A 27212-nucleotide genomic window follows, 5' to 3' on the forward strand; every position below is an offset into this window, starting at 1 on the left:
TAAATATTGACTTTTGTTTTACCGAAATTTAAATGATTTTATAAATCATTAGATTTAAAATGAAATGCCACAATTAACAATTAGAGAATCTCCAATTTTTCTCAAATTGAAAGAAATTCGAATCTCAATATTTTACAGCGGTCGATGATTGCTAAACCACAAAGCAAGCGGCCGGCGTGGGCCAAACCCAACCTTGTGAGTGAGCCAGAACTCATAAAGACACAAGTAGAGACGGTGATCCCTCGTATCTAGGCTCATCTTCTATTGTTCCCATTCTCATCCATCCGAAGGGTAGGGGCATCTTCATATCAATTGGTGGACTTAACATAAAATTTAAAATAATAAGAAATAATTAATTTAATTAATATTCTAATACTAAAAAATATCATACTCTAGGCTATTGAGCCAAGTGGCATATAATGATTTGAGGACCCCAACAACATAGATTACATCCCATTTAAGAGCCTAATTATTTCTTTGGATTGAGTAACCAAGTTACCAACCCTCTACATCTCATTTAAGAACATCTCCAAAAGAGTATTCAAAAGACCAAAAACCCTTAAAATTTAGCTATTATAACCTCAAAATCCCACTCCAAAATCTTTTATTTAAAGATGGTAAAGAAAAAGATGGGAGTTTAGTGTTTTAGAGTTTGTATTGAAAACAACCATTTCACAAATCCAAAAATTGTACAAAAATATCATGATATTGACTTTTAATCTATTGGTAGTTTTAAAAACCAGATCACAATTGCGAGGACATCAGAAGACACCTGGAGAACACTAAAAGAGCACCTAGCATTTCCCATAAGTAATAAACCTAACATTATCACCGATGATCCATTGAATTTTGCATGATAAGGCTGGATAGAATTGTAGCATATTTTATAGTAACAAATTTAATCAAAGATTCTCAAGATCCCATGTGGTGCACATGCATGCGATCATGGAATTCAATGAACAGTGTATCCTTTGAGATCTAGCTTCATTGGATAAACACTCTTTTTAACCAATTTAATTGGATATAAATTCTCCCCAGTTTTTGTTATGTGTTTAATAATTTGGACAATAAATATGAGAGAGTTCCTATAAAACTCACTTGTCCGATTGAGATCTAACTGTATTGGGTAAACACTGTTTTCAAACCAAGTAAATTGGATATAGATTCTCGACAGTTTTTGGGACAGCCGCCTTCTTTATAGAACCCACTTGCCTTATTGAGATCTAACTTTATTAGGTAATCACTATTTTTTAGCTACTAAATTGGATATAGATTCTCCATAGTTTTATTTTCGGGCTTACTAGTAATTTGAACAATAAATATGTCTGAACAGCTTTTAAGTAGTTATTAGGCAACCTACCTCTTTATTCAAGCATGTGCGTCTTATAAATACTCTTTCACATTTACTATTTAAATTACTAATAGCCCGGTCAACAAATTTTTGAAATTAAATTACAATAGGACCCTTGCATTAAATTAACATTCTCTGCATAGCAATTTACGATGTGGATAGGGAGAAACCAAGAAACTATAAGCATCACGAGGCAGACCCAAAAAGTTCAAAAAAAAATATATATATATAAAATAAAATAATCGCAATACACGGTGGAAGTGGAACTATCAACTATGGAATAAGATCCTCTCTTGTTCAAAATGGACAGAAGAATATCTAGTTCATGACTAGAATTTCTCCTTAGAAATCCTAGAGCCACAAATAGGACACCTGTTCACTAACTAAAAATAATAATAAAATATTATTTTAGATTTAAATAAAAATAAATAATAAAATAATAAAATATTAAGGGGTGACCGGCTACCTCATTGGGGGTGGTCGGACCACCCTAGACCGGCGGTCTGGGGTGGCCGAAGCCACCCCATGGCCTTTGGGGGTGGTCTGGACACCCTCAAGAAAAAAATAAATAAAATAAGTTTGGCCCTTGGGGGTGGTCGAACCACCTCCAAAGGCCATGGGGTGGCCGAAGCCACCCCCAGGCCTAACAGGGGTGGTCTGGCCACCCCCAATGACCAAACAAATTATTATTTTTTAAAAAAAAATTGGCCATTGGGGGTGGTCATGGGGTGGCCGAAGCCAACCCAGCCCCAAACTGGTGGTCTGGCCACCCCTAGCCACCCATTAATATTTTATTATTTATTTTTATTTAAATCTAAAATAATATATTATTATTATTTTTAGTTAGTAGACAAATATCCTATTTGTGACTTTAGGATTTTTTTTTTAAAAAAAATCTAATCATGAACTAAATATACTCTAGTCCATTTTGGACTGGAAAGAATCTTATTCTATCAACTATGAAGGTCTTTGTTTCGAATTAAATATGATGGAGCATAGCAATAAGAACAACTACAAAACAACGATAACAAATTAAAATATAAATAATATTTTGATAGTAAAACGACAACCTAGTGTCATAAAATCATTATCTATTAATCCAATCATTATTTAGTAATGAAAACTACTTCTCCATAAATCAACCTTTGTGCTCTAACGCATTATGTGTCAATATCAATTAATTTATTAATAATATTAAATTATTTTTAGTTTAGTAATAATCAGGACAGTGGCTTGAGGCTAATAAGACACTTTTACTTTTACTCCTTTTTGTCAAATTAACCCAAATTCTTTTACTTCCATCCCATATCAGTTACTCCCAATATATATATTTCCTATTAATTAAGTTGTAGGAATTTTATTTTTCTATTAACACATGAAATGATTGGAAAAACCCTATTACAATCCAATTTGTAAGAAATATATGTCCTTAAAAACTTAAAGCGCCAAGTAGGGGTGTCAATTCATGTTTGCATGTCCAATTCATGTCATGTCAAATTATAGGTATAAGATTATATAAGTTAATTTTAACTCGACCTATTTAATTAAATAGGTCAAACTTTTTAACTATAACCTTCTAATTTTGTACTTGATCCATGTGTAAGTTATGTTAAATTGTCAGCCATTATGTTGAATTTTGGATTTGGATCATGTCGAGACATGAGTATAATATTATATATGTCAACTTTAATTCAACTTATTTAGTTAAACAGATTTGACTTCTCAACCCCAACTCTTTAGTTTTATGTCCAATTTATGAAATGTGTCAAAAATGAATAAATAATTTTTTTTTTCTTTTGTTATATATATATATATATATATATATATTTGGTAAAATTGGTCAAGAATGAGTGGCAAAGAGGTATTTTCAGGACCCCGAGTGATAATGCATCCGGTCCAATCCCACGCTTAATTAATTAGTTTGTCTGATTCTTGTTATATCTTAATTACTTTATATAATTAAATAATTCTCATTTCGTCCCTTCTTGTTCTCTTTCTCTCTCTGTGCTCCGAAAGGCGAAAACCTTCAACTTGGAAGTACTTTTCTCTGAAATTTTCCATTTTCCATTCTCTCTCTCTCTCTCTCTCTCTCTCTCTACTGGGATCCAAAAGCACTTTCAATCAGAGTTTTCTGTTCCAAACCGCAAAGCAATCTGCCACTTCCATTCCTGCTTTTCAGCACGAAAGTTTAATGCTCTGGAAACCCATAAACTTTCCTCTTATATATCTATCTATATATTATATGTTTCCTCAACACGCTAGAGATTATCGCCATATCTGATGCAATAAAGATATTCTTTTTTCACTTTTTTACTTTTAATCTCGCTAAGTCTTGAGGACCATCACACTTCACCTTGTGATCTGTAACCTCTTCATCTCCAGCTACATTTAGAGACTTCCGCCAAGTTTCTTGGTCATTGAATGTTTGTTTCCTTCCTTCTACATTAGATTCAGTTGGACTAACAAAATAAGTATTTTATTCCTGTGTTCATCATTTAAAGATGCAATCTTTGCTGCAAGACTCAATTGGATTTGCCTTTTGAGCTCTAGTTTTTACTTCTTCTTTTTTTTATTAACTGTTTGCCGTTGATCTAGACGTTGTAGTGCCAGTTTGATTTAATGAGGTGATTTCGGCTTCTGGGTCATTGAAATTTCGGTGAAATTTGATTTAGCTTTTGATTTTTTGATCTGGGTTTTGAGTGTGAAGTCAAGGCCTTGGATTGCACCTATTGGTTTATTCCTTGAAGGGTTTTAATGCTTTGTTGCTAAGATGCAGCCCGATCAGAGAAGAAAGGTAATCTACTCATTTCTGGTATATATATGTTTGCATATGTTTGTATATATTGGCTTATGTTATTGGTTTAAGATAAAGTGGGTATTCAAGACTCAAGAAATACTCCTGTATTGCCTGATATTTCATTCGTATTGGAATGAAATAGCTCACTTTTGATAATAATTTTTATTTTCTCTTATGTAATCACCATGGTCCTCTAATTTGCTGTGTTCCAATTGTACTGGACTTTTTGTATGCTTCCCTGTGTCTGGATGGGATGAACATTTGTCGACTGCTATGCTAGATGCTATGTCCCCATTGGAATCCTGTGGGAGGTCCCACTAGAATACTCTTGTCATGTGAACATTGCGTGGTTTTTTTTTATGTGATGTGATGTTATGTTAATTGTTTTTTTTTTTTCATTTTAGTTTGGAGATAGAAACTGTTAGTCTGGTGTGAGAGGTTAACATATCTTGATTTTCGCGTAACGTATCCGACTTACATTTTTTATTTTTGGGCCAGGAAATAAGCAAATCTCTAGTTTGATGTTCCTGTCCTCTCCCTCTCCCTCTCCCTCTTCCTCTTCATTTCTGTCGGTTCTTGAAGTGACCTTTGGCCCTTGAATTTCTGTTTGATGCAAAACGCTAATTTCTTGCACTTATTGCGAGAACCACTGCGATTGACTCTTTTTATTTTTAGTAGTACTATATACCACACCACTATCCCATTATTTTATTTTATTTCTTTTTATTATTATTATTATTTTTTTTGCATTCTGCATGAATAGATGAAAAACGTCAGACATTCTCTTCTAGGTTGATTTATGAAGCATTTTTATTGTTTTGTTATGAACTCTTGTAATCTATTTGGTAAAAGAGAACTTGCAGGGCCAAATATTTCCACCGACCCCTTGCATTACATCATGTTTTCAAGTTAAACAATAAATAAAGCCTTAGATAATGCGGGATGCCAAAATAGTTATTGTGTAATCAAATCTGATGACTATTATGTGGACTATCAGTGTAAAATCTTTTTTTTTTTTTGATAAGTAAAAGTATCATAATCTTGTTGATACTATGCATACAAAAAATCTGGTTGTAAACTACATTTTAGAAGAGATATATTTTAATCGAATTATGTTTCATATCATATAAACTCCATTTTGTAGTGCCACTCAGGGTATCGTGTTGATAGAATTGCATGATTTAATGTGGTGATGCAGTCATCGGCAGATGTAGACTTTTTCACGGAATATGGTGAGGGGAGCAGGTACCGAATTGAGGAAGTAATTGGTAAAGGAAGCTATGGTGTTGTTTGCTCTGCATATGACACACATACTGGAGAAAAGGTTGCAATTAAGAAAATAAATGACATATTTGAACATGTGTCAGATGCCACTCGCATCCTTCGTGAGATTAAACTTCTTAGACTCCTGCGTCATCCAGACATTGTGGAGATCAAGCACATCCTGTTGCCTCCTTCCAGGAGGGAATTCAAAGATATATATGTTGTGTTCGAACTCATGGAATCTGATTTACACCAGGTTATTAAAGCAAATGATGATTTGACGCCAGAACATTATCAGTTTTTTCTTTATCAGCTTCTTCGTGGCTTGAAGTACATACACACAGGTTATAATCTTATAATTTTAACTGTAGAAATTTTATTAGCTACATCTTTCTAGTGTAGTTACATTTTGGATATAAGCATATGTAGGAATGTTTATAACATACACTAGTCGCGAACTTGTATTATTACCATTCCAGGACTGATTTTTTTCTTTTTATTGTTTAATTGTCTTGTAGCAAATGTCTTTCATCGGGATCTAAAACCCAAAAATATCTTAGCAAATGCTGACTGCAAACTCAAAGTCTGTGACTTTGGTCTCGCAAGAGTAGCTTTTAATGATACACCGACTGCTATATTCTGGACGGTAATTCTTTTTTTCCAATTATCTGTTATGATTTTTCTTTAATTGGGCTTGTGGAGGTTAATATGCATGATATTCTCAAAGTGATGGTTCTTAGCCAGTATGCCTAGAATTGATTTTTAGAATTCTTGGGGTTGCAGGACTACGTTGCAACGCGTTGGTACAGGGCTCCTGAACTGTGTGGATCCTTTTTTTCAAAGGTGCAAGAATTACTAGCACTTAACTTTTGCTTGAAGTTGCCTGCCTGATTTTTCGTCAGATTTGTGATTCTTTTTCTGTTACAATTGTGGAGTCATTACCATCCTTTAGTATTTTTTAAGTTTGTATGTCAAATATTTTTTGTTCATCATTTCATCCTCTTTTTTCTCTCTTTCCAACTTGGGTTGCTGCTACTCTGTATTGGACTTTGTTGCAGCCATTTTTTTTTTCTTCCCTCTTTGACTTAGGTAATCAGTAGATTTGGAACACTTTTAAGAGATAGCCAATCCTACAGGGATGTGATTACATTTGCAATCCTACAGGAACGAGTTACAATTTGGTGGGCCAGGCATTCATGCTTGTAAATGAGCAGATGCCCAGCTTTGTTTTCTCAAAGGTCAAAGCTGTGCCTGGCTTGAAGCTTGCCTTTAGTTAGCTTGAAAGTAATTGTTTAGCAGATATTTCATGTGGTTTAACACCAGGTTGTTATGCCTGTGCATATTGGATGTATGTGCTATAGGCTGGGCAGGTTGTTACATTATTAGCCCAAGCAATAGCATAGCCTCTCTCTTCAACCCCCCAGGCTCAACACCCAGTGCATGTGTGAGTGGGTGTGTATCTACGTGGAATATCCATTTTACATGTGATTATTGGAAACAAGACCGCGTTAGAAGTGTTGAAAGTATCCAGCAATTGGGTACATGGCATGTGTTTGAAAAGATTGGGTATAGAAGAATTGAGGATTTGAAAATGTGAATGATGTTGGAAGGATGGTAAGACTAGTAAACTTGCTTTACAAATGTAACGGAACCATTAACTTAAATAACCAATGAGAAGGACACCTTGGGGGATGGGACTAGGGTTTGCTTCTGGCATGATTTGTGGTGTGGAGATACGGCTCTTAAGATAGCTTTCCTTGGTTTATTCAGTATTGCTTGTGTGAAGGACACCTCAGTTGCGGCTCATTTGGAGGTGCTGGGTGGCTCTAATCAGTGGAATGTTAGTTTTTTTAGAGAGACTCATGATTGGGAGGTGGATGTTTTTGCCTCTTTTTTACTAGGTGTTGCATTCTGCCCGAGTGAGACGAGGGTGTGAAGATAGGTTGTGGTGGATCTCCTCCAAAAGAGGCCGTTTCAAGGTCAAGCTTCTCTTTGCTTCCTTGGCATGTATTGAAGGGAGGCGATTCCCTTGGAAGAGTGTGTGGCGTACACAAGCTCCTCCAAGGGCGATCTTCTTACTATGGTCGGCGGCTTTGGGCAAAATTCTGACCCTAGACAACCTAAGGAAGCAACATGTGATTGTGACGAACAAGTGTTGTATGTGTAAGAGGACTGAGGAGACGGTGGATCTTCTTCTTCATTGCGAGGTAGCTTATGCTTTGTGGAGTGCCTTTTTTGGTCGGTTTGGGTTGTCTTGGGTGATGCCGAGACGGGTTTCCGATTTGCTTGCTTGTTGGTGGTCTTCAGGGAGGAAGGGGAGTGCTGCGGTTTGGAAGATGGTGCCTACTTGCTTTTTTTGGTGTTTATGGAGGGAGATAAATAATAGGTGTTTTGAGGACTTGGAGGGGTCCTTGGAAGACATTATCCTCTTGCTTTCATACATTGTACCTTTGGACTGTGGCGCATGTCTTTCCGGTGTCGATTAGTTACGATGATTTTCTTGTTCGCTTTTGCCTTTCTAGTTAGGTGATCTTATTGTATACTCCCGATGTACTTTGAGGCGCTTTTAAGCTTTCAATAAGACTGGTTATTACTTATTAAAAAAAAAAAAAAGCACACCTGAGTTCCCATTTGTTGAGGCAATAACTCTAGAAAATCTGTGCAAAGCATTCCAATATTCCCTCAATGACTGCATAGCTGTGTTTTTCCAAGGGTTGTGAAGAATTATTCAGTTTGACCAATTCCTGGAAATCATCTTATTTTTGGTTCCTTTTGTGCCATAAAATAGTTGCTTTTAAGTTGATGGTTTCATTGCTATTATAAATTTCAGTTTTAATCTCCTTTCCTGGTTATACCTTGACATATTGTGTTTTGTTTTCAGTATACCCCAGCAATAGATATATGGAGCATTGGCTGCATCTTTGCAGAACTTTTGACTGGAAAAGCTCTTTTTCCTGGAAAAAATGTAGTCCATCAATTAGATCTTATGACTGATCTGTTGGGAACGCCATCTGCTGAAGCCATTGCCAGGGTATGTTTCCTGTGATTAACTTGTTCTTTACATGGATTTGAGTATGTTATTATGCACCATTGTTTTGTTGCTTTCCTCACCCAAGCAATGATTATTTTTGCTGAACTTATGGTGTTATATGGACAGGTGCGCAACGAGAAGGCTCGAAGATACTTGAGCAGCATGAGGAAGAAGAAGCCAATTCCTTTTTCCCAGAAGTTCCCAAATGCAGATCCACTTGCACTTCGTTTATTAGAAAGAATGCTGGCATTTGAACCCAAGGATCGACCTACAGCTGAAGAGGTAAATATTTCTGCCTCTTCATCTTACTTTTTACAATATGTATTCTCTTCTGAGGTGACATATTGTGTTCATGTTGTCAGGCTCTTGCTGATACATATTTTAAGGGCTTGGCCAAGGTTGAAAGGGAACCTTCTGCTCAACCAGTTACCAAGATGGAATTTGAATTTGAGAGACGAAGGATAACCAAGGAAGACGTACGAGAGCTTATATATCGAGAGATTCTGGAGTATCATCCAAAGATGCTGAAAGAGTTCCTGGAGGGAGCAGAGCCAACAGGATTCATGTATCCAAGGTATTCTTATATAAAATTCAATACCTTTTTTAGTACGAACCTCTATCTCTGGCCACTTAAGTTCGGAAGCTGACTTTGGGGTATAGGGTCAAGATCTGCACACTGACCCTTATTTTTTGATCTCAAACACCAATTTCATATATCCATGTTGATGCTCAACATGGAAATTTTTGTTGGTATTCCAGGTTTTCTATTTCTTTGCTTACATTCTTGTCAGACTTCGCAAATGTTTTGGGACATGTTTTTTGACTTCATGTAGTCTTGAATGCCAGTGCATTGATTGTTTGATATACCATTAATTCCATTCAGAATAGGAACCTTCTTTCTTAGATGTCTGAATAGAGAAAACTTTAGTAATCACTCAGACCAATCCCAATTCCCAACTATTTATCTTTTTCCAGTCTATTTAGTGGCATATGTTCTGCACTAGACATCAGGTTTAATTTCATCTTGCTATATAGATTTCCATTCTCCTTTTGACCTGTTTAAGCATTCTACATGACTTAAAGCTTTCCACACTTGGGAAGCCAATACCTGAGGTTGGTTCCACAAGAGTTGGGTCCTGGGATACGGTCTAACCCGTCAGCCCTTTTTCATGAAATGGCTGCTCTCAAGACTCAAACCTATGTATTTGTCTTTGACAGCCTGATCCACTGCACTAGACTTTTGCCAACGGTGCACTTGCACTTTCGACTCCAAGAAGCTTCACTTTTTGGAACTTATAATCTGAACCCTCAACACTATTATAGCTGTTAATGCTAACCGTTCAAGTGAACAGTTCTTATATTTGGCCAGAAAGAGAAAAGAAAAAAAGGAAAAGGAAAAAAAGAAAAAACTGAGGAGCTACAAAATTTTTACTGTCTATGATATATGTGAAATCAATACTTCTTCAAACCAAACTTAGCCAGCAGTAACTTATGTGAAGCATACATTGTGACCTATTGAACCATGCATAAGCATGACAGCGGGTACATATGCTATTTGCCTACAGCCATGAAGGATATGCTCTTCTTGAACCCATTTGAGCAGTTTGGGTACTGTTTTTTTGCTTAATGTTTAATGGTTAAATGTACTAGGGTTCTGCCTTTAGAATTAGAATGTGTATGCTTTTAGTATCCCGGTGTTGTTTGATTTTGAGAAATTAGATATACTATGGAATGTTAGGTGTGCTAAATTGTTATCTGGTTTGATGAGTGTGGGATAGATAATAGATCCATTGGTATGGAATGCATCAAAAAAAAAAAAAGAATGTTTAGGTCAGGGCCTCCAAGGCCAATCTGAATCCTAAAAAGCCACGCGACCAAACTAACCTCAGAATCTTTTAAAGCTTGGTCGAATTCACTTGATGGCCTAAATTCAATTTGAAGAATTTATTTTCCCTTCATGCAGTGCTGTTGACCATTTTAAGAAGCAATTTGCTTATCTTGAGGAACATTATGGAAAAGGTGGTATTGTTACACCACCTGAGAGGCAGCATGCATCATTACCCAGGTGCTTTTATTTTAGCAAGTATTTTAGTTGTGCTACCATGTTGAGCTGCCTGCTATCCATATTTTTACATTGTTTAGTCTGCTGATAAAAGGGTAGTGCTGCAGGGCATGTGTGTTATATTCGGATAACTCAGCACAGAATTCAGCAGAGGTCACAGATGATCTCTCCAAGTGTCGCATCAGAGAAACTGAGAAGCCTCATATGGACAGGAGTTGTGGGATCCCTATGCCACGGCTTCCTCTACAAGTTCCTCCAAGTATCCAAGGTGTGTATTTTGTATCTGATTACTTAATGATTTACATCTTTTTGTTATGATTTCCTTGTTCTCTCTCGTTTTAGTATAATGGTGTTATCCAAGTGTGTGAGCTAATTAATATTTTGGCAACACCCTACATTCTTGTTCTCCCATGGTTGACAAATGCTTGTTAGTACATGGTGTAGTATTAACTCTGATTATGAATTAATTAACCTGCAGGAGTTGCCGCAAGGCCTGGGAAAGTCGTTAGTTCAGTGTTGCGTTACAACAATTGTGGGGCGGCAGCAGCAGCAGAGGCTCTCGAACAGCGGAGGATGGTTAGAAATCCAGCTGGTACAACTCAATATCCAAGAAGAAACCCGAACAGTAAGAATGAGAGGGGAGAAGATGATATGGTTGAAAGTTCTAATGGGCTGCAGCCAAAGCCTCAATACCTGGGAAGGAAAGTAACTGCTGCTCAAGGTGGATCTGGAGGTCACTGGTAATGATTACATAGTGTTTATTTTGGGCCGATCGATCTCAGCCTGTTTAATATTAGCCAACTGCGTTCAAGGTTAGAAATCTCAGTCTGCTACTTTTGCTGCTGAAGTGGCTGCTACAAGTTGCAATTTGCATCAATATTTGCTGCTGAAGTGGCTGCTACAAGTTGCAATTTGCATCAATATTTTTAAGTCCTTGACCCTACTCTCTGATTCATAAATAACTGAGATAGCATAAGATGCATGTAGTCATGAATGAGGTGCAGTCAAAACTACTAAACTACTGATCTGACCCATTTTTTTTTTTTTTAATTATTTTATTTTATTTTATTTTGGTTCTCATTTTCTGTAAAATTTAAGAAATTTCTCTCCTTTTTTTTTTTTTTGGGTGGGGGTGAGGGGGTGTTGGAGGGTTCTTCTCCTTAATTGTAATATTGGTTGTATCCAAACGATGATCTCTTTTAGACATTTGAGCAGGAAAATTTGTTGGAATAACTAACTGAAAGCTGGGATTTTTCATATGATAAGTAATTGTAAATCTTCCTGTTAGATTTCTGGATATCCTGTTAGGTTTTATTGCAGTTAGAATTTGGAAGAGGTTTCTTTGTAGAACCTTAACGATGATATATTGGGCAATTTCAACTCTAAGATTTTAGCAAATTGAGAGTTTTGGTAAGATGCTGGCCATGACTTAAAAGTAATGAACCAGACGAGTAACTGGGTTGTTAAGAGCAATTGAAAAGAACTTCCAGTGAATTTTGTGCATTCTGCTCGGAGCTTATGCAACAGTGCATAGAGAGATATTAAGCTTTCTAATTATCTTCCAAAGCAAAAACACATGCAGAATTTGGTTTGCGTGGAGCAATATGTTCAACCAATGCCCTAGGCTCGAGAGCATAACATATTGCGTGGAGCAATATGTTTAAATGTTTAGAGTTTCAATTTAATGTAAAGTTTCATTGCTTGGATGTATCTTTGTGTTTAAAAAAAATTGTAAAACAACAATACAAAGTTCTTAATGTGATTTTATATTTACAAATACAATTTTGTAAATATAAAATTGAATTTGTGACACCAGTCTTTTTTTTTTTGTGATTTTGTGGAGGTTGAATTTGATGTTGATTCACATAAAGGTTTCTATTTAATCTAAATTTTGTAATTTGATGTATGTTTGTGTTTTTATGTATAGATTTTTTGTAGCTATGAATTCATTATTTTTATGCACGTTAGTTTTACGAGAAAGGTTCTATGTAATAAACACGGATTTGAATTTGAGTATGTTTATGTTTTGTTTATTAAAATTGTTAGTTAGGTTTTTTTTTTTCATTTGAATATTTTATAGTTTTTTTTTTTTTTCGATTGTGCGATTTGTCAAATTTTCAACTTTCATGCATTTTCGAAAAGTGATTTTTTCGGCTTTTGAAAGAAATATAAGGCAAAAATTTATTTCATTATTGGGGAAATGCTAAAGGCCCAACTATTTTGCCCAACAAAAGTCCAACTTTTGCCTTCTTTTGTAATTTATAAACTAAAAAATAAAAAATGAAAAAAATGTTTGAAGCAATAATATTTATTTTTGGTCCTTTTGTTTTTGGTATTTTTTAAAAAAGAAAAAATGGTAGTGAAAGATTTTATTTTATTTTGTCTTCATAAAAAAGATTTTATTTATTTTACTATGTATATATATATATTTTTCAAACGTTCATAATTATGAGTTTAATTGTATAATTTATATTGAAACATAATAGGTATCACACCAATTGAGTGAAAAGATTTTGTTTTATTTTGCATTGATAAAATTTTATTTGTATATTTTGCTTGTATTTTTTTCCGCAATGTTTATAATTATGAGTTTTATTTGTATTGAAATATAACATGTATGAGACCAATAATATTAAAAATATGCCTCTACTCAACTAGTAGGTTCCATTTCAAAGTTAATTTTTTTTTTTTTTATACAAAGTACATTAAAACTGAAGTTCAAATGTAGGGGATCATCAACAACACAATTAGTACATTAAAATGTAGGGGATCATCATATAAAACTGAAGCTCAATCCTAAGTCCGGTCAGGTCCCGGGCAGGTCCTGGGGCGGTCCTAGGTGAGTCTCGGTCAAGTCCCGACGAGGTTCTAGGCGGGTCTTGGCAAGGTCAAGATGCTCACAGTCAGAAAATGGTTCACGGTTTTCAAAACCGTAAACCATTTTCCAAAAATTAAAAAAGAATTTTCGATCGAAAGGAAAATATTTTTCGTTAACCACTATTTTACGTCGAAATAAACACCGTAAAATGCCGAAATCATTTTCTTGAAACTATTTTACGTCGAAGTAAATGGAGCCGAAATTTATATTGAGTTACAAATCATATAAAACATTATTGCAACCCAATATATATATATTAAAAAATTATATATTTGGTCCTTAGGCAAATCCCAACGCCTTTTTCTAAAAAAATAATAATAATTAAATAAATAAATGCCCAACGCCTTTTTCTAAAAAAAAAATAATAATTAAATAAATAAATGCCACCGCCTTAAGCTAGAAATCCTAAGGCGGTGGTATTTGTTTGCCTATAAAAGATAGAAACTCGGGGGAAATGATACAATTACAAATCAACTTAATCTGTTTCGGTCCAAGCTAGGCGTGCAAATTGAAATGGCTCCTCCTCCGCGTCCGATGGTGGTTCGTGAAGTCTGGCAAGACAACCTCAAGCAGGAATTCTCCGAAATCACAAGAGCTCTCCAGGCTCTCCCCCATCATCGTTTCGCCGCCTTCGACACTGAGTTCCCCGGCTTTGTCTTCCCTGCCGCCAGCCGCCACCACTCCCTTCTCTCTCCTGCTGAGACTTACCTGCAGATGAAGCGCAACGTGGATGCCACTAAGATCATCCAGTTGGGTCTCGCTCTCTCGGATCCCAACGGGGACTCTTGCTATGTGTGGGAGTTCAACTTCAAAGGCTTCGACAAGAAAAACGATCTTCACAATTCGGAGTCCATTCAATTACTGGAGCGGCAGGGAATTGATTTCATCAAAAACCGAGAAAAGGGTATCGATTGTAACGAGTTTGGGAGGCTACTCTTCAACTCTGGCCTGTTGCGGAATTCGAAAATCGCTTGGGTCACATTCCACGGCGCATATGATTTTGGCTACTTAATCAAAATCTTGACTCGGCGAGAACTGCCGTCTGACCTCATGGAGTTTATGCGTTTGGTGGTATACTTCTTTGGGTACAAGGTGTTTGATATCAAACACATGATCAAGTCGTGTGATGGGCTGTATGGGGGTTTGGAGAAGGTAGCGCACACTCTTGGGGTTCTCCGTGTAGCTGGGAAAACTCATCAGGCGGGTTCTGATAGTCTGCTAACCTTGCAGACCATGATAAAATTAAAGGACCTTTATTTCTTCGGTAGGGCTTGGATAAATTTTCGGTTGATTTTATACAGTCTAGAAATTGACGTTGGGAGTTTGGCTGCACCAAAAAGCAACGGTTTCCAATCTCTAAGAGGATGCAACCAGTTCTACCAAACCCGAGGATGCAATCAACAGTTGTACCAAAGATCTATGTTTGTCTCGGTCAGCGATGGCATGTTATATTCAATTTGAGGTTTCCTCTCTTAGACAGAAGACAATGTATAGGATTCTTCACAACTATTGTAAATCTGATTTTTTTGGTTGTTGAAATGGAACAAGTTTTAGTATTGAGTTTATTATTGAAACATAGTAATGCTATGGCAGTAATTTGAGCAGGATGTGGAAGCTCTAATTCATTTCCTCGAATTTTTATATCTGTTAGGCCGATTTAGCAACCTGAATTATAATTGTGCTTTCCTTGATGTTTCTATTACAGAAAGCCCCATGTAAATGTGGGAACCATCGGGCATGTTGATCTAACTGCTGCAATTGCAGAGGTTTATTAGTGAACTTTTATATGTCTGATCACTTTAGTATTAATATTAGAATCATCTGAGATTTTGGGGTTACTAAAACAATTAGATTGGTGTTATTAAGTACCAAAGAAGGTAAAGCAAAGGCTGTTGCCTTTGATTAGATTGACAAGGCTCCTGAGGAGACGAAGAGAGGAACAACATTAATTGCTACTGTTAGGATATATATGGTTTGCTGTTCTATTACTCTTATTATTATTAATCAGTTCTTCACCAGCCCTATTTCTTGTGATTATATAATATAGTTTGGAGTTGCTTTGTTTTTGTTTAAGTAATGTTTTAGTTTAATCCAACGCATGTTGTTTTACAAACCAAAACCAACACAAATCAACAGAAACACCGAGGCTTACTGCTATACCAGAAAACAGACAGCCACTAAAAACAAGAAGAAAACACTCAAAACACCAAATATACTCGATCTCCAGCAAATTCCATCTACTACAAACCTCTTCATTATCTTTGTTTCTCGGAAATCCTCGATCTTCTACACATGATTATGGATCGAACTTCAATTCCCAAAAAATTAATTAGATGAATAATTTGCTCCTCAGTATGCACCTGATTTCCATGCCTAATGTTGTTCCTTTCCCTCCAAATATGATACACATATATGTATGCGCTCAACACTAGCAATAGATATATGGAGCATTGGCTGCATCTTTGCAGCACTTTTGACTGGAAAAGCTCTTTTTCTCACCCCAAATACAGAGTCCAAGAGTCTCTCACCCAAACACAACTGTTCATCTCTCTTCTCTCTTTGATATACGTTCTGATAAATTACCATTGAAGCTGTTAAAGTGGGCATTGGAAAAAGCTGCGTTACAGTTTTAAATCTTGCAATGGATGATGAAGAAGAGCATGCTAAATATGGAGAAGACTGGACCTCAAAACTGGGTTCAATTTACGAACAACCCAAATCTTCGAGAACACCAACCTAGGCCGGTCAATAGAGAAAAAACCCTCAATAGAAATTTAAACCCAAAAACTTATTTCAATACCCATTTTCTGTCAAAAGAAAGAAACCCAAAAATAATAATAATAAAAAAAAAAAAATCAAGCCACAAAGCTCTACCCAAATTTCGCATGAAACCAAACACAGAAACACCTCCCCCCTTCCTCCCAAACCAGAAGAACACCACTCCAATATTCCTTTTCCTCCCCAATATTCCTTTTCACATGTCAAAATGACCGTAGGCAATTTATTAGATTGGTTGGTGGAAATTTCCTTCAACTAATCTAATGAATCGCCAAGTGTCCTTCAAACATGTGTTTTTTTTAATATACTTAACAGCTGTTTTAACTCTTCCTTTTCACTACAATAGTATCTGATCAGATATTTTCAGTTTGGGGTACATTTATGTCCTATAAATAGTATCTGTCAGAGAGCTGCAGCTACAACATTCTCAACCGCATTGTGACCGCGCACAGAATATATGGCAGAAAACTACTCGACCTATATATTACACAATATTACCTAACAACCAAATGAACCACTAATATCAAATTTATTTATTTATTTTCCCACAGAAATCAGTAATTGTTACTACAATCCGAAAATGGCATGATTCTAACAAAATCTTTTCTTATTCTTGCAGCAAAAGGTTGTCCTAACAGTCAATCCTAGATCAGTATAACCTTGGTTTCACCCGCCTTCCATTCACATCACTCCCATCTAGGTAGGACTCATTATGATAGGCAAGAGCCTTGGCAGAATGCTTGCCAATCTTGGCCACATATTGCAATAATTCCGCGAGGACAGATGGGCAGCTTTCCTTCAAATATTCAAACCCTTCTGTTTGCATCACAGCTGAAAACATAAATTCACCATATGTCACAAACTATGTATTCATAAAGAAAACGGGGTAAACAATGAAAACATATGAAAAAACTGACTAAATTAATCCCCAAGCACAACTGTTTCCTGAAGTTCAATCATGAATGATCAGAGATGTTCGTTTTGAGTAATAAGAACCTAATCTCTTATCGCCTGGTTTCTAGCATATGGCAGTTAAAATGGTAGTCAAAACAACAATTGAAAGATTTGAAAGTCATGTCACATTATCAGATGGCTAACACTTGACCAACTTTGTATATGACATTCAAAACATTGGCTGTTGTTCAAGGCCAATTTCTTACAATTTTAATTTTTAATACACCATGCACAAAATTCCCCACAACAGAACCCACATTCACGAAATAAATGAGGGAATATAGTAAAAAACAGGTGTCAAATAACTTGCATACACAGAATGCTTTTGTAGATGCCAACCAACTAAAAGAACAAGTGATAATAATTACAGCAGAACAGAGAGTATCAAACATCGCTACCCAATCTCATAACATGTCCTTATACAGGAACCTCTGCTTCTAGAACCATATTGCCCATGCAAAATGTAGAATAAGGCTTCTCTTGCTTACATGTCGGGCACTGACCTTGATTTCCAAAATATTTTAATGTGAGGAGCCTATATGGTTTAATTAGTTAAATCTAGATCTCAACATGTCATTTCCTATAGAACTATGGAACAGCATGTTGGACGAGAGGTTGTGCTGAAAAGTCTACCTCTTAAATTTTCAGGCAATGAAATGAATCTGAGACAAACATTTTTCAGTTGGAAGCAATGGTGCTGCTCCGCCAAGGCCAGTGTTGTTGCAACAGTGTTTATGGCAACATTCTCACAAAGTTTAGCCTCACAGAGCAATCTGAGCCTATCAAGGGCATATAGGTCTGCTGCTGCGAGCAGATGTTGAGCCATCGAAGTAGAAGCCCATGTAGAGTTTAGACCAAAAAGCTCTTGCATGTCTGGTAGGGCATCCCAGTATATGAAATGAAGTAACACCTGCAAGCATTCAACCCACAAATAAAAGAGAACAATCATTTTCAGGCAAGCTTTTCTATTTGCATTGGAATACTTTAGAGAATCAACTGAACCTTTATGGAAACCATCCAAATGTTTTTTAGCTTACAGGCAGAACCCTATGGAAAACAATTAGTTACCAGTGCTAACTTAAAAGATAATATGCTTGGTCACATATATGGTGAAACATGAGTGCATGAGGGGGTAAAACGGAAGCAGAGTCAGGCATCTTATCACTTTGATCTGCTTTATCTTTGCTCCAACTCCATTTCCATTTTCAGTAAGGTAAATGGAGCCATGAAATCCTGTGTCCAATTGGAGTTTCACAAACAATAAAGACTCATCTAATTCCCTTCTAACTGCCACCAACTTGTACAAGTTATGGACTAATGCAAATATAACAGTCAGGAAGAGAAGCATCAAGATTGCCATACAGGATCAGCGCCTTAGAAGAAAATTCCAGATGTATATTCATGTATATGTATGTAATCCTCCTGTATGGAATTGCAATTACTCACCAAACAAGGCAAATAACGAACAAAGGTACCTCTTCCTAAGAACCTTACAACATGCTGAATTGCTGAAGACAATCTCATACTAGATAAATAACTCATCATTATAAACTCTGAAGAACAGAAGCTAGACGAAGTTTTAGAACATGTGCATTCATCACCAAAACATCTGTACGCAAATATTGTCCATAAAAATTTGCACAATGCTTTCATTAAATACAGAATAAACATATAAACAAATTATTTCATAAATTTCATGGTTTCAGCAGCAAGAAAAAACACAACACAATATATGAAACTAGTTTTCCTGGAACCTCCCACAATGGCATTCGTGATTCACACATAATGCTTAGGTCGTTTCCAGGCCGTTTGATGCTCAACAAAAATGCGGAAAAGTTGAGATACGGCAGGGTGTTTCAGGAAAAAGAGCACCACGTTAAGGGCATTATAATGGGATTTCTTGAGCCTTGTTATCAGGGATTTTAGTCCAACCTTCTTTGGCAGATTCATGCTCCTTTGTGGGTTTTATTGATTTTTTCTACAGTAAGAATTTTTTTTTCTCCTTGCTCTTCCTTTTATTTTTCAAGTACCCTTTTGTGCACATCCCGATTGCTTTGTTCCCACCCATCCCCTTATAGTGATTTTTTTTTTTTTTTTTTCATGAGTAATCAAAATATTGTTAAAAATGAAAAGGCACAATCCAGATACACAAGAAGTATATAAGAGAAACACCTAACTAGAAAGAGAAAAAAAATCAAGAAAATCATAAAAACTAAGCAAATTAGGACCGACAGTTGTTTGAGAACAACAAACATATATGCACCAAATAGTAAATAAGCAATAAGAAAAAACGATTGCATGTCAAAATATTTTGCGACTAAGAATGATCAGTTCTCTTACTGCCTTCCCATAATTGACTTGATTAGCATACGTACCACCAATTTTAGAGAATAGAACAAAGTGCACAGCATTTGTGTTATAATGATACAATTACAAATATTGCAGGAAAAAAGAACAAAAAGAAACAACCACAAAATGAATGTGGTTATCTACATGATAAGTAGGGACAACAAAACCAATTAGGCTTGTCCTATTAGGTTGACAACTAGTAACCACATTTGCTTCTGAACAATCTGATTTATGCTAGATGGCTGATCTATTGTTAATTGATAAGTGTAAAATGAACATGAGGTTAGAGAGAGAGAGAGAGAGAGACCTTAAAAACTGGAGCCATCATATCTTCAACTTTAATGGACTGACTGTTTTGATCCTTCATTGGACCAAAAAGTTGTGCCCTGAACACAGGTGAGCGTGCTGCAAGCACTAACTTGTGAGTGGCAAATATTTCCCCATCAACTTCAAAAGTCACATCAGCTCCCTTTCCACTTTCTAAAAGCTTCCCAAAATGCTGACCAACATCAGATGGTGAAACTGCTATAGAGTAAATCTTAGGCCCCTCTGTGTGCGACCTAACGACACCAACACAACAGTGAATTATGAGACAATCATCTTTGAGGTAGTCTGATGTCTCCAGAAGAGTTCTCTTGAAGAAGCGTTTGTAACCCCTGCAAAATCCAACAGCAGAACCTATTTAATTCTGTTTGACAACCAGTGAAATTTTTGTGAAACTAACGAAAATTTGTACCAAGAATAGGGATACCAGACTGGTATTGCCCACGATGACAAGATGAACAGAACAATTTGCTCCAAGAGATTCTGCAAGTCCGACAGAATATTAATGCATTACCCTCAGTAGATGCTGCTTTCTTATACAGTTAACAGGTCACTACAAATGTCGTCGCGATCTACTTTTGGTGAACATAAGAATTAATGCATGGACACATATGCAAAGTTGAGAGCATCTATTATGCCTGAGGACTTATTGGAGAGCACTTACCAAAAACTAAATATCATAAAGAGGATAGTACTTTTAGCTCGTTCATCTGATTCTGCTGGTCTAGGAGTGGCTCCTATATTTTGAGTTCCAAATCTTCAGGTGCCCCTAAGTCCTTCAAGCCCACAAACTGTGGCACCCTCCAAAAAATTCAGCATGCAGTAGCTCATAGAATCTATATATCCAGCCCATTAACTTCATCTAAGGACAGATTCCTCGAATTTTAGCATTTCATCCAAGATAATAATACAATGGCCCCCTTGGTTTCCAATCCTCAACCCTCTATTGGAATTTCATTTATCTGTCCACTATTTTGTCTTTCAATTCCAGTGCTTGTCACTCTCGATTATTGAAACTAGCTACCATACAAATATTTTTTTACTTCATTTTATTTTATTTATCTATTACTTATTTATACAGAGTTCACGATATCCTAATTCTGGAACAAGCAAAATTTTCAAACCAAAATGGCCATGAATGAGGTGAAATGTCAAACTCTTGAATACAAAATTTTATTTAACATAAATCCTTTTGAACCTGTAACCGTTGATACTTAGAGACACTTGAGAGTAATTTAGTTTAATAAAGAAAATCAAGAACTCAAATGAACCACGTTCATTCATTTTTTTTTCCTTTCTCAATCACATTTCTTGGTCTATTAATGCAAAAGCCAACAACCAAACTTAATACCCATTTCATCAATCAACAAGATATTGCAATTGCATCAACCAAAAAACCCAAAGAAACCAATAAAAGAAAAATTCGACCATAATACCAATAAAGAAAAGCACTTTCAGAACCCATGTCATCAATCAACAAGAAACTTGAATTGCAGAAACCCACAAAAAAAAAAAAAGAAAAAAAAAAAAGAAAAAGAAAAACCCCAAAGAAAGTGATAAATTCGAGAATAGCAGGAATGAAGAAAAGCACTTCCAAGAACCCTTTCATCAAAATCAAACGTACCACATGCTCCCTCGATACTTGAGGGCGTAGGGCCCGCCGTCGAGCCTGCGATTGAAATGGCTGTGGACCTTGTGGTTGTCCCTGCCGCTCTGGTCCAGGAGCGAGAGCTCGAAGAGCGCCCGGACGTCGGTGCCCTCGCTGGCGAGCGCGACGAAGAGCGAGACGTATGCGGCGTTGTCCTCGGCGCTCTTGCCGTCCGGGTAGAAGTAGATCGCCCAGGCGTATCCCCCCACGGCGAAGGTTTCGGAGGTGATGTACCTGCCGATCCCCATGCCCTTGGCCAGGGAGTAGCCCTTGATCTTGAACTCGTGCGTCCCATTCACGGTCTCGGAGTGCGAGGTCGAGGCGGTGCCCGTTGACGACGATGCCGAGGTGGGTTTGGTAGCCACGAATTCTCTTCGTGGTTCGATTGTGCCCATCAACTGAGCTGCGAGTCCGGTTTTGAATTTTGATTTTTCGAAACAAAAAAAACAAAAACAAAAATTTGCGTTAGCTAGAGAGCGTAAATTTCAATTTTGATAATTCTCGACTTTCGTGTTGTGTGTCAGTGGGTTGATGATATCTCCTGACTCCTATCCTATCTATACATATATATATTTATATTTATTTAACGGAGTAGAGGGCTGGCTTGGAAATTAGGATATCCATCCAACAAAATGCTCCAAATTGTTTAGAGCAATTTGCAAGGGGACTCTGCAGACACGGATCCTTATAAAATTACTGTCTTTTTCTTTTCATTTCTTCCTTTACCAGTTTACTAAGCAACATTATTTTATTTTATTTTATGTATATAATTATGAATTAATGTAATTATGATGACAGGTTATGACCAAAAACATATATGATATTTCCGTTCAAAAAGTGTAAAAAAAGAGAGGCGGACAAAATAAGAATAGCCAAAGCGGATTTTTGTTTACTTTTTTAACGGGAAATTGATTAAAGTACCGTCTTTGCTTTTAGTCATACTCGGGGTAAATTATACTTTACAAATTGAAAACTTAACTAAAAGAATAAAAAATAAAGTTATTAAACCACATTAGGTCAAAAGTATTTAACCCATAAACTTTTTTTTTTTTTTTTTAGATAAAACAAGAGAACAACTAACAACAACAAAGGATTGGGCAACCCAACAATAAGCCCCAAAACGACCCCATTAGAATGAGTAAAAAAAAAAAAAGGGTAATGCATCAAATAAATGATGTGGGCCTATGCTTTCTTGGTACGAAGACCAAGAAAATTGACCACCAATAAAGATGGTTTGTAAAGATGCACCATAAATGATGCACCCAAGAGAACCGTTGCAACACACCCGAAGGATAGCCACAACAAAAACAAAAAAGACACTAATGGAGAACGATTCAAAGCCTATCAGTACAGAGACAACAAAAAATAAAACCCAGAACAAACTAGACACAAGTTGCATCGAACGATGGAGGTGCATCGGAGGCAGAGGCGAAGGTCGATAAGGCGGAGCACTGGAGGTGTAGCACTTGAGAAGGTGGCGTGTGAGCTGCACGCGCCTGCGAGTGAGATCCACTCGCTGGCGTGTGTTAGTCACGCTCCAGCGCGTGGACGTTGTATGAGGGCGGTTCTGGTGGCAGACAGAAGCGACGGCACCTAGGAACACAGTGGAGGGGTGTGTGTATGGTGATGACTTCCTGAAAAGCATAGATCTGATTTTGAAAAAATCAAACCCAAAATTTCCAAGAAGGGAGCCGATTTGTTGCTGGGAGCCGTCGATGACGCCGGTGAACGATGGATTTACAGTGGAGGAGTGAGCGATGCGATTATTGGAAGAAGAAAAAACAACTAAAGTGTAAGATAGGGCTTCCAAAAAGGCAGATAGGGCCTCCAAAGAGACGGGTTTGGCCTCAAAAGAGGTGAGAAGGATATGAAGAGGAAAAGGAAGAGGAAGAGGGCATGAGGGAGAGGAGGAGGAGGAGGAAGGAGCCAAGGCTCCCTCCTCTCATGAGGACCGTAGGAGGAAAACTATGGGTTTTTGAAGAGAGAGAATATAGAGAACTGAAATGAACTAACTTAATAATTCAATACTATAAAATAACTTTTTTTATGTGTTACTGGTGTTATCATGTTATCACTTGCTAATCGCATTTCTTTATGATTTTTATTTTTTTGGATATGTTTATACAAGAGGTGAGATGAAGATTCGAACTAATAATTTTCGCTTCAGTAAGCATAGTCCCAACCGAATGAACTACCTCTTTAAAACATTTCTTTATGATTCTTGATTTGAGAAATTAGTCGACTAATCCGCGTATGGGTTTAGATCAAATATATTACAATTTAAAAAACCACAAAAGGCTAGAAAGAATCATCTTTAAAAAGAGAGGAAAAAAAAAAGAAAAAAAAGAAGAATGTACAATTGGAAAGGGTTATCGTGGCATACCGTTGGTCACAGAGCGTCATATTGTGGGGGTCTCACCCAAAACACCAAAACCCCCAATCCAAATTCGAAATCCAAAACACCAAAAAACCCCCTCACTCACTCAGATCCTCCCACTCCCTCTCAAGGTTCCGATTCCATGCTCCGCCACCCCACCTCTTTATAGTGCACTCACCACCACCCTCCATGTTCCGCAGACTCCTTTCCTCCTCCACGTCTCTCTTCCCCTTGAGATTCCCTAATCCTCTCTCCTACCCCTGTCCCAAAAACATTTTCCTCCCAAATATCTCCTACGCCCCTCTTCGCCTCTCCTCTCCTATGTCCCAAATGTCACGCCCGCCCTCCGTCCCCATCCCTTCCGTCGACAAGGCCGACCGGGCCGAGCTCGTCCGGGCCCTGGAGACCTCGCTGGGCTCCGCGTTCAGCTCCGAGCCCATCACGCCGAGCCCGGGCCCGTTAATCGTGGTGATCAGCGGGCCCAGCGGGGTCGGCAAGGACGCCGTCATCAAACGGCTGAGAGAGGTCCGTCAAAACCTTCACTTCGTCGTCACTGCCACGAGCCGGGCCAGGCGACCCGGCGAGGTCGACGGCGAGGACTACTACTTCGTGTCCAAGGAAGAGTTCCTCAGAATGGTGCAGAATGACGAGTTGTTGGAGTACGCGCTGGTGTACGGCGAGTACAAGGGAATTCCGAGGCGGCAGGTGCGGGAGTACATGGCGAGGGGGTGCGACGTCGTTTTGAGAGTGGATATCCAGGGCGCCAGAACGCTGAGGAGGATTTTGGGGAACTCGGCTGTGTTCGTGTTCGTGATGGCGGAGAGCGAGGCGGCGATGGTTGAGAGGCTGGTGGAGAGGCGGACGGAGAGCCGGGAGGAGCTGCTGGTTCGGATCGCCACGGCGAGAGAGGAGGTGACGCACGTGAGGAACTTCGACTACGTGGTGGTGAACAGGGACGGGGAGCTCGAGAGGGCGGTGCGGCTTGTGGAGGCGATCATCGACGCCGAGAAGGCGAAGGTGCGGCAGCGTGGCGCTGTGATATAGCGGCGAGGTATGCTATTTGTGTGAGGTTTTGAGTGACATGAAACTGTGGTTTTGTTGTTTGATTTGAGTAGGAGTTATGTTTTGGAGGTTAGTGAGTGGAATTTAGGGTTTAGAGTGGTGTGGTTGTGAGTTATGCTTGTTGGCTGGAGTATATGGATTGCTGTGCCGGATGGGAGTCCCTTAAGAGCTCAAGTAGCCATTCAGCCTATCACATTATGTGCAGCGAGGTGTTTTTTATGTAGGTAAAAACAAAAGTCGCCCATTAGACCTTCTAGCTTTGCTCGTTAAGGCCTTTAACCTCATTCTGGATCCCAATTAAAACCCGAAAAATAGAAAATCAAGAGAAAGAAGAGAGTAAAAAACAAGAGAAAAAGTGAGAAGGAACACATACGGCAGTTGGGTGGCGGATCCAAGCATTAATAGTTCGTGATTGTGTCCTTCCTCAGTTCAATGTTTTACTCAGTCAGTGTTCTCCGGAGAATTGAGCCAGAAGGATTGACACAGAGACTGTTGGATGTGTTTGTAGGGTTCAAGCTGATGATTGGCAGCTTTTGGGGTGTTTGGATCGTCAACCAGTAGTGGTCTTGGGGTTTGACGGCTGCAAGTGGTGCTTTCATGGTGGATAGGGATGGTTTGAGAGTTTTGTTGATTGTGACGGGTTGTTTTGGGTCTCAGTGGGGTGGTTTCATAGTGGGCTAGGGGCTTGGTGGTGATCACGGGCTTTGGTCCTAGTCCATGTGTGGCTGGTCAAGGTTGGGATACGTGGGTTCAGGGCTAATATGGCTGGTGTAGGGTGCAGGTGTTGGGTTTGGGTTTGACTGCAGATGTGGTAGTTGATGGAGTGCAAGGGTCTGAAGAGAGAGGCTAGGATTGGCCAACTGCTAAGTTTTCAAAAAGGGAAAGGAAAATTGTTGGGGTTTTAATTGACATAAGTTTGGTTGGGCTTTGTCGGACTGCTGACACACAGAATCAACTCTCGACCAGAGAGGCATCAGTTTCGCGGCATTCAAAACCACATTGCGGTGCCGGACCATCATAATTAATCAATGTCAATCAGTTTTTTTATTTTTTATTTTTGACATGTCCGCACAAGGGAATGTCAATCAGTTTTAGGTTGGTAGTGGTGTTGTCAGGATTTCTTGTCTGTTGATCAGTTCTATCCTCCACTGCACAGCAACTAATCTAGCATGTCTTCCTTTTCAGTTGTAGCTCTGTTCTCATCCTGGATTTTGTTGAAGGACCCCTTTAGGGCAGGACAATCGCCTTCAAATCTTCAAGGCTCACCATCTTTTTTATTTTCTTTGAAGTCCAAAGGTCAAAGAAGAAAGAAAGAGATGAATTGATGGAGAGTGTGATAAATTCTTAGTTGTCCCAGAGACACACAAGAGAGAAACAAAGTTTTTCTTGTTGCCACATGTTGTGCTTTTAGATCTATATAAACTGTTCCTTATTTCCCGGGTTTGGAATTTTCCGTTCTCCACTTTATATTCGACTAACTCAGCCTGACTCTAAAGAAAGAGAGCTCTAGAGAGAAGAATACTGAAAGATGAAGAGGACAGAACACTCTTCTTACTTTGATAGATGCCAGCTTTTTACACTGTCCTTAAAGCCTACCCTTTATATAATTTATGGAGGGATCTCTTGATTGCTTTATACAAATGAGATTCTCACTTATTATTAGGGGTATAGTTTGATGGTCCTAAATGAATGGGAGTTACATTTGTGGAACCATTGGGACTTGTGGTAGCCTCTAGAACATTCCCTCAAACGCTTGGCATGCATTAAATTTTATGTCATGTAGCTTGACCAAGAAACCTTTTGCATGATCTTTACAGGTATGGGCCAATTCTAATGTCACGACACGTTTAAGGAGCATAGCAGTGCTTAAAAATTCATCATTTCTCGACTTGTCTTGACGTTTTGCAGTTGTTTCTGAATATATATATATATTTCTTATTGTTTGTGTTTTTCTTGTAGGTAGAATGATTATGGCTGTATGAAGAGGAACTTGCAAATTCAGTGGCTGGCATGGGAATTAAATTTTAATTTTTTTTATTATTTGGCTTTGGTGGCTTAGTATGATAGTTGTGCAAGTCTCAATCATGAGAAGAAGCCAAAAATGGAGAGGAGAAATGGATGATTTATTCCCCAATGTTAATCAAATATGAATATTCCTTTATATTGAGAAAAAAAAAAAAAAAAAGAGGAGGAAATTTTCATTTTAGATGTTTTCAGTTTCATTATGGTACGTGTACAAGTAGGAGAAGCTTTTGAAAGGTGCAAGAGATTTTATGTGACAATTTGATATTGCACCTATTTGCAAGAACTTGTTACAACCCATTGTTTTAATTTATTT

The 27212-nt window shown here is 37.8% G+C and overlaps 4 protein-coding genes across 4 annotated transcripts; 3 read left to right on the top strand and 1 right to left on the bottom strand.

The window, feature by feature from the left end:
• The first annotated feature begins 3343 nt into the window (after positions 1 to 3343).
• LOC132179550 (mitogen-activated protein kinase 16) lies at positions 3344 to 11801 on the top strand. The gene is made up of 10 exons (XM_059592293.1): positions 3344 to 4145; positions 5347 to 5755; positions 5930 to 6057; positions 6195 to 6254; positions 8293 to 8442; positions 8569 to 8724; positions 8805 to 9016; positions 10406 to 10507; positions 10612 to 10772; positions 10983 to 11801. Exons 1-10 carry the CDS (start codon positions 4122 to 4124, stop codon positions 11246 to 11248), a joined length of 1668 nt encoding a protein of 555 aa, XP_059448276.1. The 5' UTR covers positions 3344 to 4121; the 3' UTR covers positions 11249 to 11801.
• Positions 11802 to 13869: 2068 nt separating this feature from the next.
• On the top strand, positions 13870 to 15157 carry LOC132179799 (probable CCR4-associated factor 1 homolog 9). Its single transcript, XM_059592613.1, has 2 exons — positions 13870 to 14827; positions 15088 to 15157. Exons 1-2 carry the CDS (start codon positions 13896 to 13898, stop codon positions 15155 to 15157), a joined length of 1002 nt encoding a protein of 333 aa, XP_059448596.1. The 5' UTR covers positions 13870 to 13895.
• A 1513-nt stretch (positions 15158 to 16670) lies between these two features.
• Positions 16671 to 22110, bottom strand: LOC132182307 (BTB/POZ and MATH domain-containing protein 2-like). Its single transcript, XM_059595515.1, has 4 exons — positions 21412 to 22110; positions 19771 to 20119; positions 17748 to 18024; positions 16671 to 16991 (listed from the first exon to the last, which is right to left on the bottom strand). The coding sequence occupies exons 1-4, from the start codon at positions 21828 to 21830 to the stop codon at positions 16810 to 16812; spliced, it is 1227 nt and encodes a 408-aa protein (XP_059451498.1). The 5' UTR covers positions 21831 to 22110; the 3' UTR covers positions 16671 to 16809.
• Positions 22111 to 23838: 1728 nt separating this feature from the next.
• Positions 23839 to 27192, top strand: LOC132168197 (guanylate kinase 3, chloroplastic-like). Its single transcript, XM_059579317.1, has 2 exons — positions 23839 to 24863; positions 26834 to 27192. The coding sequence occupies exon 1, from the start codon at positions 24002 to 24004 to the stop codon at positions 24854 to 24856; it is 855 nt and encodes a 284-aa protein (XP_059435300.1). The 5' UTR covers positions 23839 to 24001; the 3' UTR covers positions 24857 to 24863; positions 26834 to 27192.
• The last annotated feature ends 20 nt before the right edge of the window (positions 27193 to 27212 follow it).

The sequence above is a fragment of the Corylus avellana genome, chromosome ca1, assembly GCF_901000735.1.
Source record: "Corylus avellana chromosome ca1, CavTom2PMs-1.0".
Taxonomy (NCBI): domain Eukaryota; kingdom Viridiplantae; phylum Streptophyta; class Magnoliopsida; order Fagales; family Betulaceae; genus Corylus; species Corylus avellana.